Source organism: Theropithecus gelada, chromosome 6, assembly GCF_003255815.1.
Source record: "Theropithecus gelada isolate Dixy chromosome 6, Tgel_1.0, whole genome shotgun sequence".
Lineage (NCBI taxonomy): Eukaryota > Metazoa > Chordata > Mammalia > Primates > Cercopithecidae > Theropithecus > Theropithecus gelada.
Genome location: NC_037673.1, coordinates 36,850,745 through 36,866,987, shown reverse-complemented (window position 1 = coordinate 36,866,987; position 16,243 = coordinate 36,850,745). Strand labels below are relative to the sequence as shown.

Genomic DNA, 16,243 nt, shown 5'->3' with positions numbered 1-16,243 from the left:
ATTTTAAATCGTCACAAACATTGTAAAGTATCTTTTCTAAACATGTTGTTTTTTATTTATTACAGGTCCTACTGGGTAGGTGATATCAGCTGGACGCATGATAGTCTTTTTCTGGCTTGTATGTTAAAACGTGGCTCTCTAGTTTTATTGACCTGCCAAGGTGAATTGTTAACATTAATTACATTTGGTTGCTCTATAGAATTTGGGCCAGCAGAATTTATTCCTCTTCATCCACTAATAACATATAGGTGAGACATTTGAATTGTGTTAATTTGTTTATAGATTTTTTTTCTGTTTTGTATTACTTTTTCTGTGTATTTAAAAAAAATTTCATCTTTCAAATTGTCTTACTTTTTCTTTGAGTCTGTCATCTCAATATCTGTTTCTTATTTATAGTTTTCTTGTATTTCCTTTTGTGCTTAATCCTGGTGAAAATTTGACATTGTGAGTATGTAAGTATAAGTTATTTAAGTATTTAATAGCACTAAAAATTATCTTTGATATAAAAGTTAATAAAATTATGATATAGCGTTTATTGTTATAAAAGAATAGCACTTAGAAAATTAATAACTCAAAATTAACTTTACATATGAATTTTCCCAAAGGGGAAAATTTATTGGAAATGGATAGAAAACTGTAGGATGTGGCCGTATTTTAATTTTTGTTGTTGTTTTTAAAATTTTTTTTATTGATACGCAATATTTTACATATTTATGGGATACATGTGATATTTTGTTACATGCATAGCATGTGTCATATAATTTTTACTTGTGAGATGAAGTAGCAATTCGGCTTTGGAGTCACATCAAGATTCACATACTGGTTCTTTTACTTATTAGTTGTATGACTTTGGGTTAGTTATTCTTTTTTTTTTTTAATTTTCAAATTTTCGTTCTCATTTTTATTTATTTTTTTCTTGAGATGGAGTTTCGCTCGTTGCCCAGGCTGTAGTGCAGTGGTGTGATCTCAGCTCACTGCAACACCCCCTCCCGGGTTCAAGTGATTCTTCTGCCTCAGCCTCCCAAGTAGCTGGGATTACAGGCATGTGCCACCACGCCTGGCTAATTTTGTATTTTTAGTTACAAGAAGGGGTTTCACCATGTTGGTCAGGCTGGTCTCGAACTCCTGACCTCAGGTGATCCACCTGCCTTGGCCTCCCAAAGTGCTAGAAGTACAGGTGTGAGCCACCGCACTCGACCAATTTTTTTATTTTTAAAAATTTCTTTTGATCTCCAATCCTGCAGAAGGGTTATTCTTTAAGCCTGTTTCTTTTACTGTGAAATGAGTGTGACACTAATTGTGTCTTAGGGTTTAGAGAATGAAGTAAGATAATACATAATTGTAAATCAGCACAGGCTGGCATAAAATTAGTGCTCAGTAAATATTTGTTATTATTGATGTTGATTATATGTGGCTAGACACATATGCATAACTATTTATAAGACAGAAAAGTTGGAAAAGACCTTTGAAATTAATCTGTTCCTTTTGCTTTGTAGAAAGGAAACTGAGGTAGGGTGTTTCCTTGATTATATCTAGCAAAAAAATGACATTTAATTTAATTTAATTTTTTTTTTGAGATGGAGTCTTGCTCTGTCACCCAGGCTGGAGTGCAGTGATGTGATCTTGGTTTACTGCAACCTCTGCCTCCTGGGTTCAAGAAATTCTTCTGCCTCAGCCTCCTGAGTAGCTGGGATTACAGGCGCGCCACCACGCCCAGATAATTTTTGTATTTTTATTAGAGACGGGGTTTCACCATATTGGTCAGGCTGGTCTTAAACTCCTGACCTCGTGATCCGCCCGCCTCGGCCTCCCAAAAATGACAATTTTTAGCAATTGGTAGTGCTAATGGAAAAATGTGTCACTTCCTGCAGTGAAAGTATTTTTTCCTTACTTGTGGTCTGATTCATAATTCATTAGAATTTTCTCATATTCTCCTTTAAAATTAATATTTGGGGCCTTCCAAAACTGATTGCTTTTTTTCTGATTATGAAAGTATAGTATTCATTATTTATTTTAGCACTCAAAAATCAAATTTACAAAACTAAATAATGTGGAAAATTAAATACTTGTAATCCTATACTTCAAATATAACAATTATTAACATTTTAGTATGTTGTCCCCCAGATTTTAAAAATATTCATATAACAATGATAATAGCAATATTTGTTTCTTTTTTAAAGACTAAATTATGTGATATATCCTGTTTACTATTTTTCATTTTTGATTTAACAGTATATCCTTTATATCTTTCCATGTTAGGCATTATTTTTAATGGTTCTACAGATGTCTGTGGTGTGTATGTCCTGTAATTACCAATTTTCTATTGTTGCCATTTGACTAATAAAAAAAAATCTGTATTTGAATAGCTGCCTAACCAGAAAAATATTACAATATACTTTGATGTTTTGTTCCTTTTATATTTGTAAAGCACCAACTTTAATAAGGAGTGATATTAAGTAATCAGAATCAGGTACATCATAATAACAATAATGTATGTTTAAGTTAAGTGGAAACTCAAATTTAAATAGGTAAAATTTTACTCACCACCATTCTCTCCAAATCTTCTCAACTTTTTTCTTTCTCCTCTTTAATAAAAAGTATACTGATAGCTCATAATTTTATTTGTGTAAGTATATTTAAATATATGGTAAGAGGAAAGTTAACTATTTAACTCTTTAATAGTAAAATTATTTTCTGAAATAGGTTGTATGTAGATTAAATATGAAATAGAATAAATGCTACCATTTAGGAAAATTTTAAAACATATGAACCTATATATTATTTTGTCTTAATCACTGTGTTATATTTTCCTGAAAGATATATATACACATTTAATATTTTTTGTGTTTCACCTGCTTGCTTTTTCATTGTTCTGTAACTTTTTCTTTTTTTTTTTGAAAAACGTTATTTTCCTTAAGATCTTTCTCTTACTGATTCTTGTATTTTGATGTTTGTTTACTAGACCACAGCAGTTTACGTTTCAAGATTCAAATAATTCTGTTGATTCATCAGCTTCTGATAGTGACCCTATGAGACAGAGATTTTCTATAAAAGCACACTCACAGTTACCCTACCTCGTTATGTCTGATGGATATATGGTCACAACCCTTCGATTTCTTGATAGCTTGTCTCCGTCAGTGCACATGAGATCACTTCTACTTGATTCAACCCAAAGGCTTGAGAAAATATATCAAAGTGTGATCTTGTCTAAGGTACAGGGCTTTTTTATATCATTGGGAAAAGTTGCCTTTTTCTTTTCAAATTTAAAACTTTACTGACAATAATGTCCTTGAATTGTATACAGTTGTCTATAGAACTTTTAATTGCTTATAATAGAATTACAGATAACGTTTTACTCTTGGAAATCTTTCATCTTTTCTTGTTTAGCCAGAAGGCGAAGGACTGAATTTGCGATCACTGAATTCCTTAAGGTCTAGCCTGTTAAAACACCAAAGAAATGAAAGTTCAGCTGATTTCACTGTCCCCAAATTCTTGCAGGCAGAAGAAACAATAAATTTAAATGAAAATACAGCAGATTTTCAGGTACTTAGTAGCGGTATTTTATTTGCTTGGAACAATTATGACTTTATTCCAAGAAACATATTTTGTTTTTCTCTTGTTAAAGGGAAGAGAAATATAAGAACACCGAAGTGATTCTATTGATAAGGTATTAAATGGTATTAAGTATTGTTTTTTTCCCCTTATGTTTTAGGATTTTGAAGCAGAAGAAACTAACAAAGACAGACACTTTCCAGACAACTTATTTCCTTTTTGGAACAAAAGAGATGATGGGCTGTGTAGTACTATGAAGGAAGGAAGATTGGAATTTGCATCTATGTTTGATACGATACATGCAAAGGATGCTAGTGAGGAGACAGACAGAACCATTACAGAACTGCATTCTATCCAGAAAAGTCTACTTGCTGCGTGGACTATAGGAATTTCAAAAACTGTGACAGAAAAAAATTTAATGTTAAATTACACAGTAGTTTGTATCACTCATTTTTTTTACATTCTTCAATTTATAAAATGTCCTTTTCCCAAACTTGATCTTTTTTTAAGCAAAAGCTCAAGACATAATGCATGGATACTTTGTATCTTTCAACTTTTTCATCAGTGTTTATCAATCCATTATTGGGATACAAGATACAAACAAGATGTGGGGCATTTGATAAAGCTGACCTCAAATACTATAAAACTTTTGCTGACTCAGCAACAAAAGGGTCAGTTATTCTCAGAGAAACTTTTAGCCTGTTTTTATTTACTCAGAATGGTAGCTGACAATTTAAATGGTGTATACAGTCTTCAGCCTGAAGTTATTTCAGCATCAGCTGATGGAAGTAAAATAACAGCTCAAGATTCATTGATGGTACCTATTTTTCAAATGTTTCGAGATAGTGGTTCTCAGGAAAACTGGTCTTGGAACTCATTTTTCAAGATTCACCCTCAAGTAGTAAATCTTGTGCAACAGCCAGGACACAGGTATAATCACTTATTTTAATAAATACTGGGATACTATTAGTTTGGATGTTTTTACTTTTTTAGAAACTGAGCTACAATTCCCATACTGTAAAATTCATCATTTTAAAATGTACTATTCAGTGTTTGTTAGTATATTTATAAGGTTGTGAAACTATTAGCACTAATTCAGAACGTTTTTATCACCCCAGAAGGAAACCTTGTATCTGTTAGCACTCAGCATTACAGATTTTATTTTTTAAAATATTTAAGTACATGCTTCAAAACATCATGTTAAATAGGTCATGTTATATGTGATAAATGTATACACTTTTAGTTTGCCAAAAAAAATTGCAGGATTTATGCCAAATGTTGTGCAATACGTATTTTCTTAGTCTCGGAAAACCCATGATGTTGAAAGATTTTGGTTTAGTTAAGTACTGTTAAAAAATGACCTCTCTTTTTTTTTTTTTTTTTTTGAGATGGAGTCTTGCTTTTGTCCCCCAGGCTGGAGTGCGATGGTGCAATCTCAGCTCACTGCAAACTCCCGCCTCCTGGGTTCAAGTGATTCTCCTGCCTCAGCCTCCTGAGTAGCTGGGATTACAGGCGCCTGCCACCACGCTTGGCTAATTTTTGTATTTTTAGTAGAGACGGGATTTCACCATGTTGGCCAGGCTGATCTAGAACTCCTGACCTCAGGTGATCTGCCCACCTCAGCCTCCCAAAGTGCTGGGATTACAGGCGTGAGCCACCGCGCCTGGCCAAAATGACCTCTTAAAAAAGTTAGGCTGGGCGCAGTGGGTCATGCCTGTAATCCAGCACTTTGGGAGGCTAAGGCAGGTGGATCACTTGACCCCATGACTAGCCTGGGCAACATGATGAAACTCCACAGCTAAAAAATTAGACAGGCCTGTTGGCATGTGTAATCCCAGCTACCCAGGAGGCTGAGGCGAGAGGATCGCTTAAGTCCAGGAGGTAGTGGTTGAGCAGATATCATGCCACTGCATTCCGGTGTGGGCGACAGAAGGAGACCCTGCCTGAAAAGAAAAAAAAAACAAACAAAAAACAGTGTGGTGCACCTGTGGTCCCAGCTGCCTGGGAGGCTGAGATGGGACGATTGCTTGAGCCCAGGAGGTTGAGGCTACAGTAAGCTGTTATGGAGCCACTGCAATTCAGCCTGGTCAACAGAGCAAGACCCTGTTTCCTAGGCTGGAGTGCAGTGGCATACCTGAGATTACATACCTGTAATCTCACCTGCTCTGGAGGCTGAGGTAGGACGATCACTTGGGCCCAGGAGTTTGAGATCAGTCTGGGCAACATAACAAGACCCTGTGTCTTTAAAAAAAAAAAAAAAAAAAAGATTGCTTAAAATATTTATGAAGATTTTATATAAGGCATTATTTGATCATTTTATTTTGCATTATATTTAAATGTGATCAGTTTGTATGTATGTTATACTGATGAAGAATACAGGCCCAAAAAAAAAAAAAAAAAAAAAAGGCTAAAAAGGAGGCTAAACTCATCATTAGCCTGAAATTTGCTTTTGATAATTACCTGATTTTATTTGCAGATTGCGTATTCTCTGGAGAATACTGTACAAAAAAACTTTATGGTATCAAGCACAATTAAATCGAAGAGTTCCTGAAGCTGATAGTCAGTTAACTGAAAAGATGACACATGAAGCATCTACTGTCAAGTCCCTGTTATGTCATTTGCAGGCTAACCTACAGAGTACTGGAGATTGCTTGAATCAAACCTTAGAACTTAAATCTATCAATGGTGAGTATTTTATGAATATTTTCTAACTCCATGAATAAATGACATAGTTAACCAGACTTTGAATTTCTAATTGGTTGTAATGATTTGTTTTTCAAAATAATTTCTGACTGAGTGCCATTGACTGAATTTTAAAACAAAGTAAATTTTTATGAAGTAATATAATTAACTATGACTAATCGTTGGTTAAAAACTTTCTAGGGGAAGAGTGTTTCTTGTTAGGATCATATGAAAAGTCTGTTCAGCTGTGGAAAAAAGCTCTACAAGAAATCGGAGAGAAAGGTAGGAGAGTGTTAAAAAATATGTGCCATAATATTAGCAGGACACATTTTAGCTTGCTATAGACCTTAACAGTAATTCTGAATTCCAAAACATATATGCCATTATATTAGCAGGACATCTTTTAGCTTGCCATAGACCTTAAAAATAATTCTAAATTTCAGAGTGCTTATGATATCCTAATGCCAAATAGAATACATGTTGTAGGCAACCTGACACTCATGAATACTTATTTAAAATTATTCTTAACCTTGGAATTGGTAACACTAAGAACCTTTTCAGTGATCTATAGGTAAGTCTCCTTCTGTCCTTTCTTTGATTTGTGGTAAAGCCTGTGGTTGATTGTTGATGGGAAAAATGAGATTTAGATCCTAAACAAAATAATGTGGGTCTTTTTTTTTGTCAGTTACAGAGACTACAAGTATCTAAATGGGAAACTATAGGTCATATATTTCACCACCTACTTACAGACTTAGAGAAAGATAGAGTGAGGGCTTTTTGCCTTTGAGTAATTTAACTTTAAGAATTGTGTGTCAGTTAAACATATCGTTGCATTAATTGTGGGCTTCATGGAGTTTTTGATAAGGATATGGGGTGTGGATGTTAGAAACTGGTCATAGCTTTTATGATATAGAGCTGAGGATATGGCTGAGATGACAGAGGTTCTCAGCTGGTGACCCTGGAACCCTGACTGCAACTCCTACATGGTCAGGTTTGGCCTATTATTACATTTATTTTCTGACTGCTGTGACTTTGTATGTTTCATTAATTCATCTACTTAACCAGTATTTGTTGAGTGCCTGCTATGTGCCCAGCACCGTATTAGGCACTAGGATAACTGAAATAAATTAACTTTACCCTCAAGTTGCCCACAGTCACTTTTCTCATTATGTTTTATGGTAGACATTTAGGGAGCACAGAACACCTCAATACAATCAAGATGGAGTGCAAGCATCAGTCTGGGGAAAGCCTCTTGGAGTTGACATTTAAAATTGAGTAGATATTGGCCAATTAAGGTCATGGAAATGACATAACAGAGGATATAGTATTCCAAAACCAGAAAGGCTTGAGAAACCCTGGCAATTTGTTAAACTTCAGGTAGTTTAGTAGGACTACATTACGTGATATATGTATATGTGATATTGGTGAGAGGATCATAAGAGCTAAGTTGAGAGGCAGATGGACAACAGGTGATGAAGGAGGGTCTTTAATGGAGTGCTAAGGAATTAAGATTTTATCTTGAAGACAATGGAATCAGTTAAGACACTTTAGGTAGGAAAAGGACTTGTACAAATAAGGATAGGCCATTTAGAAAGATCACTTTGGTCAGTTGTGGAAGGTCATTTGCAGGACTATGATGTAGGGATGTGGGTTTTACTTGGAAGCAAGAAAATCAGTCAGGTGAGGAGGCTTGAAACCAAAGCAATGTCAAGGGTAATGGAGAACAGAGGTTACATTTGACAGTTATTTAATAGGCTTGATCAGTCTACTTGTGATTGAGTAGACTTGGAGAAAGAAGGCTAGTGTAGTTCTCTGACTTTGGGATTGTCCATCTGGATGAAGAAGAGCAGCATTCACTGAGATGTGAAATTCTGGATGAAGAAAAGTTTTTGTAATGAATTCCATTGTGGACATTTTGTTTAATTTCATTTACAACTACATCCATTAGGAATGGCTTCTAGTAATGGAGATTAAAAGTAGCAGTGGCTTCAACAGAGAAAGAGTGGCTTTCCTTTGTGAAAGGAGGTCAGAAGTTGCAGTTTGGGGCTGATTTGGTGTTTCCATGGTATCACCAAGGCCCCAGGCTCCTTTAGTTTTTCTACTGTATCATCTTTAGTGCATTGCTTCCAATCTTAGGGCCATTACATAGGCTAAGATGGTTCCTGGACCTTCAGCTATCACATCCATATTCTAGGCAGCAAATAGGATAAAGGTTGGTAGAGCTAGAAAGGTTGCATTTCCTAGCTAATTTACCTTTCTTTAAGCAGCTTTTCTGGAAATTGTATACAATATTATCTCTTGAATGAGAACATAGTCACATTTTTACATGGCCACATCTAGGGAGAAATTGTGATCTGGGCGCATTATATCCCCAAATAAAATTGGAATTATTTTACTCAAAAAGAATGGTAGGCAACCAGCAGTTTCAGTCTTCAGATATGTAAAGGCAGTTGTCAGGGCTGCTCCTATCTTATTGGATAACTGTTTTTTCTGCTTCAGGTAGTCTCTTTGGCCATCCCTTTGATATACATGTGGTTCCTTGGAGTTTTTGTGGCATGTTCCCTTCTGTTTCATACTGTGTATACTTGAGAGAAAAGTTATTAGTAGACCTTAATGCTAAGATGATAAGAATTTGCAGCTTTCTTTGAGTAAAATCTAAGTCGTCCTAGGGTGTGATGAAAGAAAATAAATTGTTTAGAATTTAAAATGAAAAAGAGCAAAGTATGACTCACCTGTTAAAAAAATCATTTATTGAAGTGTGAAACAGATACAGAAAGGTTTACATATCATGAGTGTACAACTTGATGAATTTTCACAAACTACACACTCCTGTCAATTGAGCACTACACTAAGGGCATTCCGTTGCTTACATACTTTTAAGGTAAGCTTAATTCTTGTTTCAGGAGGAAGAAGGACATATTTTCTTCAGATACGCTATTATCTTTCTCTTTTATACTGCCACCTCTATAGCTATAATTTAAATGATGCTCAAGGATTGTGTGATCAGCTAGCAAGAGAAATCCTGAGATGGTCCCAACTACCTATAAAAGAAAATAAAGATTTTTCAGGTATGTTTTTTTATTTTATTTTATTTTTAAAAAGAGACAGGGTTTCCTTATGTTGTCAGGCTGGCTTCAAACCCCTGAGCTCAAGTAATCCTCCCACCTCAGCTGCCTCAAGTGGCTAGGACTACAGAATTCATTATATTTACTCCTTAGTTTGTATTTATAGTGTAGACATGAAATTGCTTATACATAAAAGTTGGTTGTTCTACCTCTCTGGTGATTAAGTATATTATGTTGGATTTTGGACTCTCAGTTTCCCAATAGCAGGGACTATGTTGAGGTTTTTTGTTTGTTTGTTTTTAAATCTTAGAATCCCCAGGATTTAGCAGTATAGTAATTGCCTGCTGAGCTGATAGTATAATTGCTTTCTTATAACCATATTTGTTAGACATAGTATTAGGTACCCAAGTGTTTTTCCTTAGTATGTTAACTGTTGCTTATAGCGGTTTAGTGAAATCATAAAAATCATTTTCCGAGATATTTTGAGTCTTCTAAAAAATCTGGACTGAGTGCAGTGGCTCACCCCTGTAATCCCAGCACTTTGGGAGGCCGAGGCGGGTGGATCACGAGGTCAGGAGATTGAGACCATCCTGGCTAACACGGTGAAACCCCGTCTCTACTAAAAATGCAAAAAAATTAGCTGGGCGTGGTGGCGGGAGCCTGTAGTCCCAGCTACTCGGGAGGCTGAGGCAGGAGAATGGCGTGAACCTGGGAAGTGGAGCTTGCAGTGAACCGAGATGGCGCCACTGCACTCCAGCCTGGGCAACAGAGCGAGACTCCATCTCAAAAACAAAAAAAATAAATAAAAAATCTGTTTACGAGATTGCAGAGTATCTGGATTGACTTTTTCAAAGAGGTGTATTTAAATCAGGCCATAACCAGAGAGAAAGATATATATGAATGAACATGTAATATATTTATAATGGTTATAGGGTGGTAGGCTGCTAGATGTATACTGTATATATGAATGTGTCTGAAAGGCCCAATGTATTCGAAATTTCTAAATAGAGTTGATACCAATTTCATTCTTGATTGTTTCAGCCACTGTTTAAAAATGTCTTATTTCGTGAGGTTTTTTTTTTTTTTTTTTTTTTTTTTTTGGATGGTTTTTTTTTTTTTTCTTGGTGGGTGGGGTTTTTTTTTTTTTTTTTTTTTTTTTTGAGACATGGTCTTATTCTGTTGCCGAGGCTGGAGTGTTGTTGAGTAATCTTAGCTTACCTGACCTCTGCCGCCTGGGCTCAAGCCATCCTCCCACCTCAGCCTCGTGAGTAGCTGGGACTACAGGCATGTGCCACCACGCCTGGCTAATTTTGGTATTTTTTGTAGAGATGGGAATCTCACCCTGTTGCTCAGGCTGATCTTGACTTCCTGGGCTCAAGCAGTCTGCCCACCTTGGCCTCCCAAAGTGTTGGGATTATAGGTGTGAGCCACTGTGCTTGGCTTACTTTCTGATTTTTATCTTTTTAAATTTTTGTGTTCATTAAGGAAGTAATACATGTTCATATTAGGCGATTTTGAAAATACGGAAAAGTAGAAAGGAAACAAAATCACTTATAAGTTTAGTTTTTTTGTCTAGGGCCTTTTGATATATGTATATGTATATATTACCACAGCTGGATAATCTTATAAATTTAATATTATGATGAATATTTTCCAGTGCCAATAAACTTAAAAAAAATCTATTGAACCTTTTTCCCATTGTACATTTTGTTGCCATGTATTTACTATTTTAAATAATGCTGCAGTGTACCTAAATATTTGTGAGCATTACTAATAATTTCTTTCTTTCTTTTTTTTTTTTTTTTTTAGACGGAGTCTTACTCTGTCGCCCAGGCTAGAGTGCAGTGGCGTGATCTTGGCTCACTGCAAGCTCCGCCTCCTGGGTTCATGCCATTCTCCTGCCTCAGCCTCCCGAGTAGCTGGGACTACAGGCGCCTGCCACCATGCCCGCCTAATTTTTTGTATTTTTAGTAGAGACGAGGTTGCACCGTGTTAACCAGGATGGTCTCGATTTCCTGACCTCGTGATTCACCCACCTCGGCCTCCCAAAGTGCTGGGATTACAGGCATGAGCCACTGCGCCCAGGCTGCTAATAATTTCTTTAAGATAAATTCCGAGAAATGAGTCTGCTGGGAAATGAGGTAGCTGGAACCACAGGTATGTGCCTCATGCCTGGCTAATTTTTTTTTCTTTTTTTTTTTGAGATGGAGTCTTGCTTTGTCGCCTAGGCTGGAGTGCATTGGCATGATCTTGGCTCACTGCAACCTCTGCCTCCTGGGTTCAAGTGATTCTCCTGCGTCAGCCTCCTGAGTAGCTGGGATTACAGGCATGCACCACCACGCCTGACTGATTTTTGTATTTTTAGTAGAGACGGAGTTTCACCATGTTGGTCAAGCTGGTCTCAAACTCCTGAGCTCCTGATCCACCTGCCTTGGCCTCTCAAAGTGCTGGGATTACAGGCGTGAGCCACCGTGCTGGGCCATGCCTGGCTAATTTTTAAAAATTATTTTATTATTTATAGAGATGAGGCTTGATATGTTGCCCAGGCTGGTCTTGAACTCCTGGGTTCAAGTGATCTTCACACCTCAGCCTCTCAAAATGCTGGGGTTATTGGTGTGAGCCACTGTACCCAGGGTGAAAGACTTCTATATATGACTTTTTAAATGACTGGATAGTCTTTATATTTATTTGTTTATATTTGCAATATTGTCCTTACATGATTTAACTTTCATGATAAGTTGAACCTGTAGTAATTCATTAAAAAAAAATTTTTTTTTTGAGATGAAGTTTCACTCTTGTTGCTCAGGCTAGAGTGCAGTGGCACGATCTCAGCTCACTGCAACCTTCGCCTCCCAGGTTCAAGTAGTTTTCCTGCCTCAGCCTCCCGAGTAGCTGGGATTACAGGTGCCTGTCACCACGCCCAGCTAATTTTTGTATTTTTAGTAGAGATGGGGTTTCACCACGTTGGCCATGCTGTTCTTGAACTCCCAACCTCAGGTGATCCACCCACCTCAGTCTCCCAAAGTGCTGGGATTACAAGCCTGAGCCACTGCGCCCAGCCCATTTGTCTTAATTTTTAATGATGATTGCTTAAAATATATTAAGCATATACTTTTGGGTTGGGGACCCCAAAACTACCCCCCAGATTTGATGGTTCACTAGGAGAACTCACAAGACTTAGCATATAGTTGTACTCATAGCTATGATTTATTACAGTGAAAGGAAACAGCAAAATCAGCAAAGGGAAAAGGTACATGGTATGAAGTTTGGAGAAAACCAGGAATAAGCTTCTATGAATCCTCTCCCAGTAGATTCACACAGGATGTCCCTAGTTTCCTCAGTGACAAGTTGTGACAACACATGTGAGATGTAGTCTACCCGGGAAGTTCATTAGAACCTCAGTGCTTAGGGTTTTTAATTGGGGGGCTGGTCACATAGATCCCTTCTGCCTTAGTACAAACCAAAATTCTACACTCTCAGAGGGAAAAGAGATGTTCAGCATAAACCACGTTGTTTATACAAACAGTTTAGGTTCAGTGAGCTCCTCTTATCAGTTAGGATGGTGGAAATCCTCCCAGAATCCAAGTTCCCAGATACCAGCCAAGGACCAACCATTACAAGCAAGCATTTCAAGCAGTTGTGCATGCTATGGTAGTTCCTTTCTGCACACCTACCTTATTAGATACTTGTCTATAGTTATTTAACTTTTATTAAATAGGGCTTCTTTTTTTTATTTTTATTTTTATTTTTTTTGAGACAGAGTCTTGCTCTTGTCGCCAGGCTGGAGTGCAGTGGCACGATCTTGGCTCATTGCAACCTCTGCCTCCTGGGTTCAAGCGATTCTCCTGCCTCAGCCTCCTGAGTAGCTGGGATTACAGGCTCCTGCCACCACACCTGGCTAATTTTTTTTGTATTTTTAGTAGAGACAGGGTTTCACCGTGTTGGCCAGGCTGGTATCGAACTCCTGACCTCAGGTGATCCTCCCCCATCGGCCTCCCAAAGTGCTGGGATTACAGGTGTGAGCCACTGCACCCAGCCGGGTTTCTGTTATTAATGTTATCACTGCACCCTGTACAGAATTACACTTTATTTTTATTTTTATTTATTTATTTGAGATGGAGTCTCGCTCTGTCGCCTAGGCTGTAGTGTAGTGGCGCAGTCTCAGCTCACTGCAACTTCCGCCTCTCGGGTTAAAGTGATTCTCCTGCCTCAGCCTCACTAGTAGCTGGGATTACAAGCGTGCACCACCACGCCTAGCTAATTTTTTGTATTTTTAGTAGAGACGGGGTTTCACCATGTTGGCCAGGCTGGTCTCGTAACTCCTGACCTCAGGTGATCCACCTGCCTTGGCCTCCCAAAGTGCTGGGATTACAGGCGTGAGCCACTGCGCCTGGTTGAGTTTTACACTTTCAATTTTTTTTTTTTTTTTTTTTGAGACAGAGTCTTGCTCTGTCACCCAGGCTGGAGTGCAGTGGTGCGATCTCAGCTCACTGCAACCTCTGCCTCCCAGGTTCAAGCAATTCTCCTGCCTCAGCCTCCTGAGTAGCTGGGACTACAGGCACCCACCACCACGCCCGGCTAATTTTTTGTATTTTTAGTGGAGACGGGGTTTTACCGTGTAAGCCAGGATGGTCTCGATCTCCTGACCTTGTGAGCCACCCGCCTCAGCCTCCCAAAGTGCTGGGATTACAGGCGTGAGCCACCGCGCCCGGCCCTCAAAGTTTTTTAATTTCTGAATTCATACAGCTTTATTCTGTGACAATAACTTTTATATTAACTTATTTACTCATCAATAAATCACTCCCTGTTTAAGAGGCTGATTCCTGAGTTTTGCATAAGGTTTGAATGATTAAGATTACTGAAAATCTTACCTTTGTAGAATTCCTCCATAAGTTTTACCCAGGAGAAAAAATTTTTTACCCATGTGTCTCTAACTTGAATGTGAAGAAATAGTATGTTTTTTTTCCCCCAAATATTACAGTGACCAAATGAAGACTACTGCTTGAAGGCTAATGAAATTTTCTCAATTCCTTTTGTTTTAAAAAAGAAACCAGGTAACATTAATTAACAATTTTTTAAATTAACAATATTCCTTTGAGTGCCTACTATATGAGAGGAGAAGTGCTCGGTGCTGGGACATACAGTGAACAAAATAGAAATCCATACACATATAAAATGTAATTTCCCATGGATATGTGCCAGATCTCTTCTGGAAAAGAAAGATACCTTTCTATTGTTGGGGCCATACACTTCATACCAACTAATGTTAGTATTTAGTAGTTTTGAACTAATTTATTTTCAAATTTGTGAATGCCAGCTTATATTATGATGGAGATTCTCAAGTGGAAATGATGCTTGTCCTCTAATCTTGCTAGTGCACATTGGAGTTACACCAGAAATTCTGATGTGACTCTTCTGCCCACCTGCTATCTAGCCATCTCCCTTCACCCCACACATTTGTCTGTGTGTGTGAGATAGGGCCTCACTCTGTCACCTAGGCTGGAGTGCAGTGGCATGATCACAGCTCACTGCAGCTTCAACTTCCCAGGCTCAAGTGATCATCCTGCCTCAGCCTCCTGAGTAGCTGGGACCATAGGTACATGCCACCACACCTGGCTAATTTTTGTATTTTTTGCAGAGACGGGGTTTTTCCATGTTGCCCAGGCTGGTATCAAACTCCTGGACAGACTCAAGTGATCCTCCAACCTGGGCCTCCCAAAGTACTGGGATTACAGGCATGAGCCTCTGTGCCTGGCCCACCCCACATGTTCTTTTTGATACTGCCTGCCCCCAAAATCTTACACTAGTGAGCTACTATTACTAATGGGAGTATATTAAGATTCTCAGATCTAATGGTACAGACAAAAGCATTAAGAATCTTGGGTCGGGCATGGTGGTTCACACCTGTAATCCCAGGATTTTGGGAGGCTGAGGCAGACTGATTACTTGAGCTCAGGAGTTCAAGACCAGCCTGTCCAACGTGGAGAAACACCATCTCGACCAAAAAAATACAAAAAAAATTAGCTAGTCATGGTGGCATGTGCCTGTAGTCCCAGCTACTCAGGAGGCTGAGGCGGGAAGATGGCCTAAAACTTGGAGGCAGAGGTTGCAGTGAGCTGAGATTGTGCCAATGCACTCTAGCTTGGGTGACAGAGCAAGATTCTGTCTCAAAGAGAGAAAAAAAATCTGTTTCAGTGCTTTTTAGATTATTTTTATAGTAAACTCTGCCCCCTTTATCTTAAAAAAAAAAAAAAAAAAAAAAAAAAAAGGAAAGGGAAGGAAAAACGGAAAATAAATAATGAAATTCAAAACTTGCAAGGCTGTCATGCCTGGGTCATTTTATATAGATACCGCCATTTAAAAAATAAAATTTAAAGTTGTGAACAGTTCTTAGGTGTATGTACACATAATTACTAACTACAGTTGACTATTGAACATCACAGGGGTTAGGAGCACCAACACCCCCATGCTGTCAAAAATTTGTGTATAACTTGACTCCCGAAAAACTTAACCATTAATAGCCTACTGTTGACTAGAAGCCTTACTGATAACATAGTTGATTAACACATATTTTGTATGTTGTATATATTATATACTGTATTCTTAGAATAAAGTAAGCTAGAGAAAGGAAAGTTGTATTAAGAAAATCCTAAGAGGCCAGGTGCAGTGGCTCATGCCTGTAATCCCAGCACTTTGGGAGACCGAGTCAGGCAGATCACCTGAGGTCAAGAGTTCGAGACCAACCTGACCAACATGGAGAAACCCAGTCTCTACTAAAAATACAAAATTAGCTGGACATGGTGGCACACATGCCTGTAATCCCAGCTACTTGGGAGGCTGAGGCAGGAGAATCGCTTGAACCCGGGAAGTGAGGTTGCAGTGAGCTGAGATCATGCCATTTCACTCCAGCCTGGACAATAAGAGCGAAACTCTGTCTCAAAAAA

At 38.0% G+C, this 16,243-nt stretch overlaps 1 protein-coding gene across 1 annotated transcript in view; it reads left to right on the top strand.

The window, feature by feature from the left end:
* The window catches only part of CPLANE1 (ciliogenesis and planar polarity effector 1), a 163,143-nt gene that overhangs the window by 22,260 nt on the left and 124,640 nt on the right, over positions 1-16,243 (top strand). Inside the window, exons 9-15 of the mRNA XM_025388536.1 lie at positions 66-248; positions 2,963-3,212; positions 3,388-3,543; positions 3,713-4,482; positions 6,029-6,237; positions 6,436-6,516; positions 9,138-9,302. Coding sequence (XP_025244321.1) covers positions 66-248; positions 2,963-3,212; positions 3,388-3,543; positions 3,713-4,482; positions 6,029-6,237; positions 6,436-6,516; positions 9,138-9,302 — 1,814 coding nt within the window. The remainder of the gene's footprint in view (positions 1-65; positions 249-2,962; positions 3,213-3,387; positions 3,544-3,712; positions 4,483-6,028; positions 6,238-6,435; positions 6,517-9,137; positions 9,303-16,243) is intronic.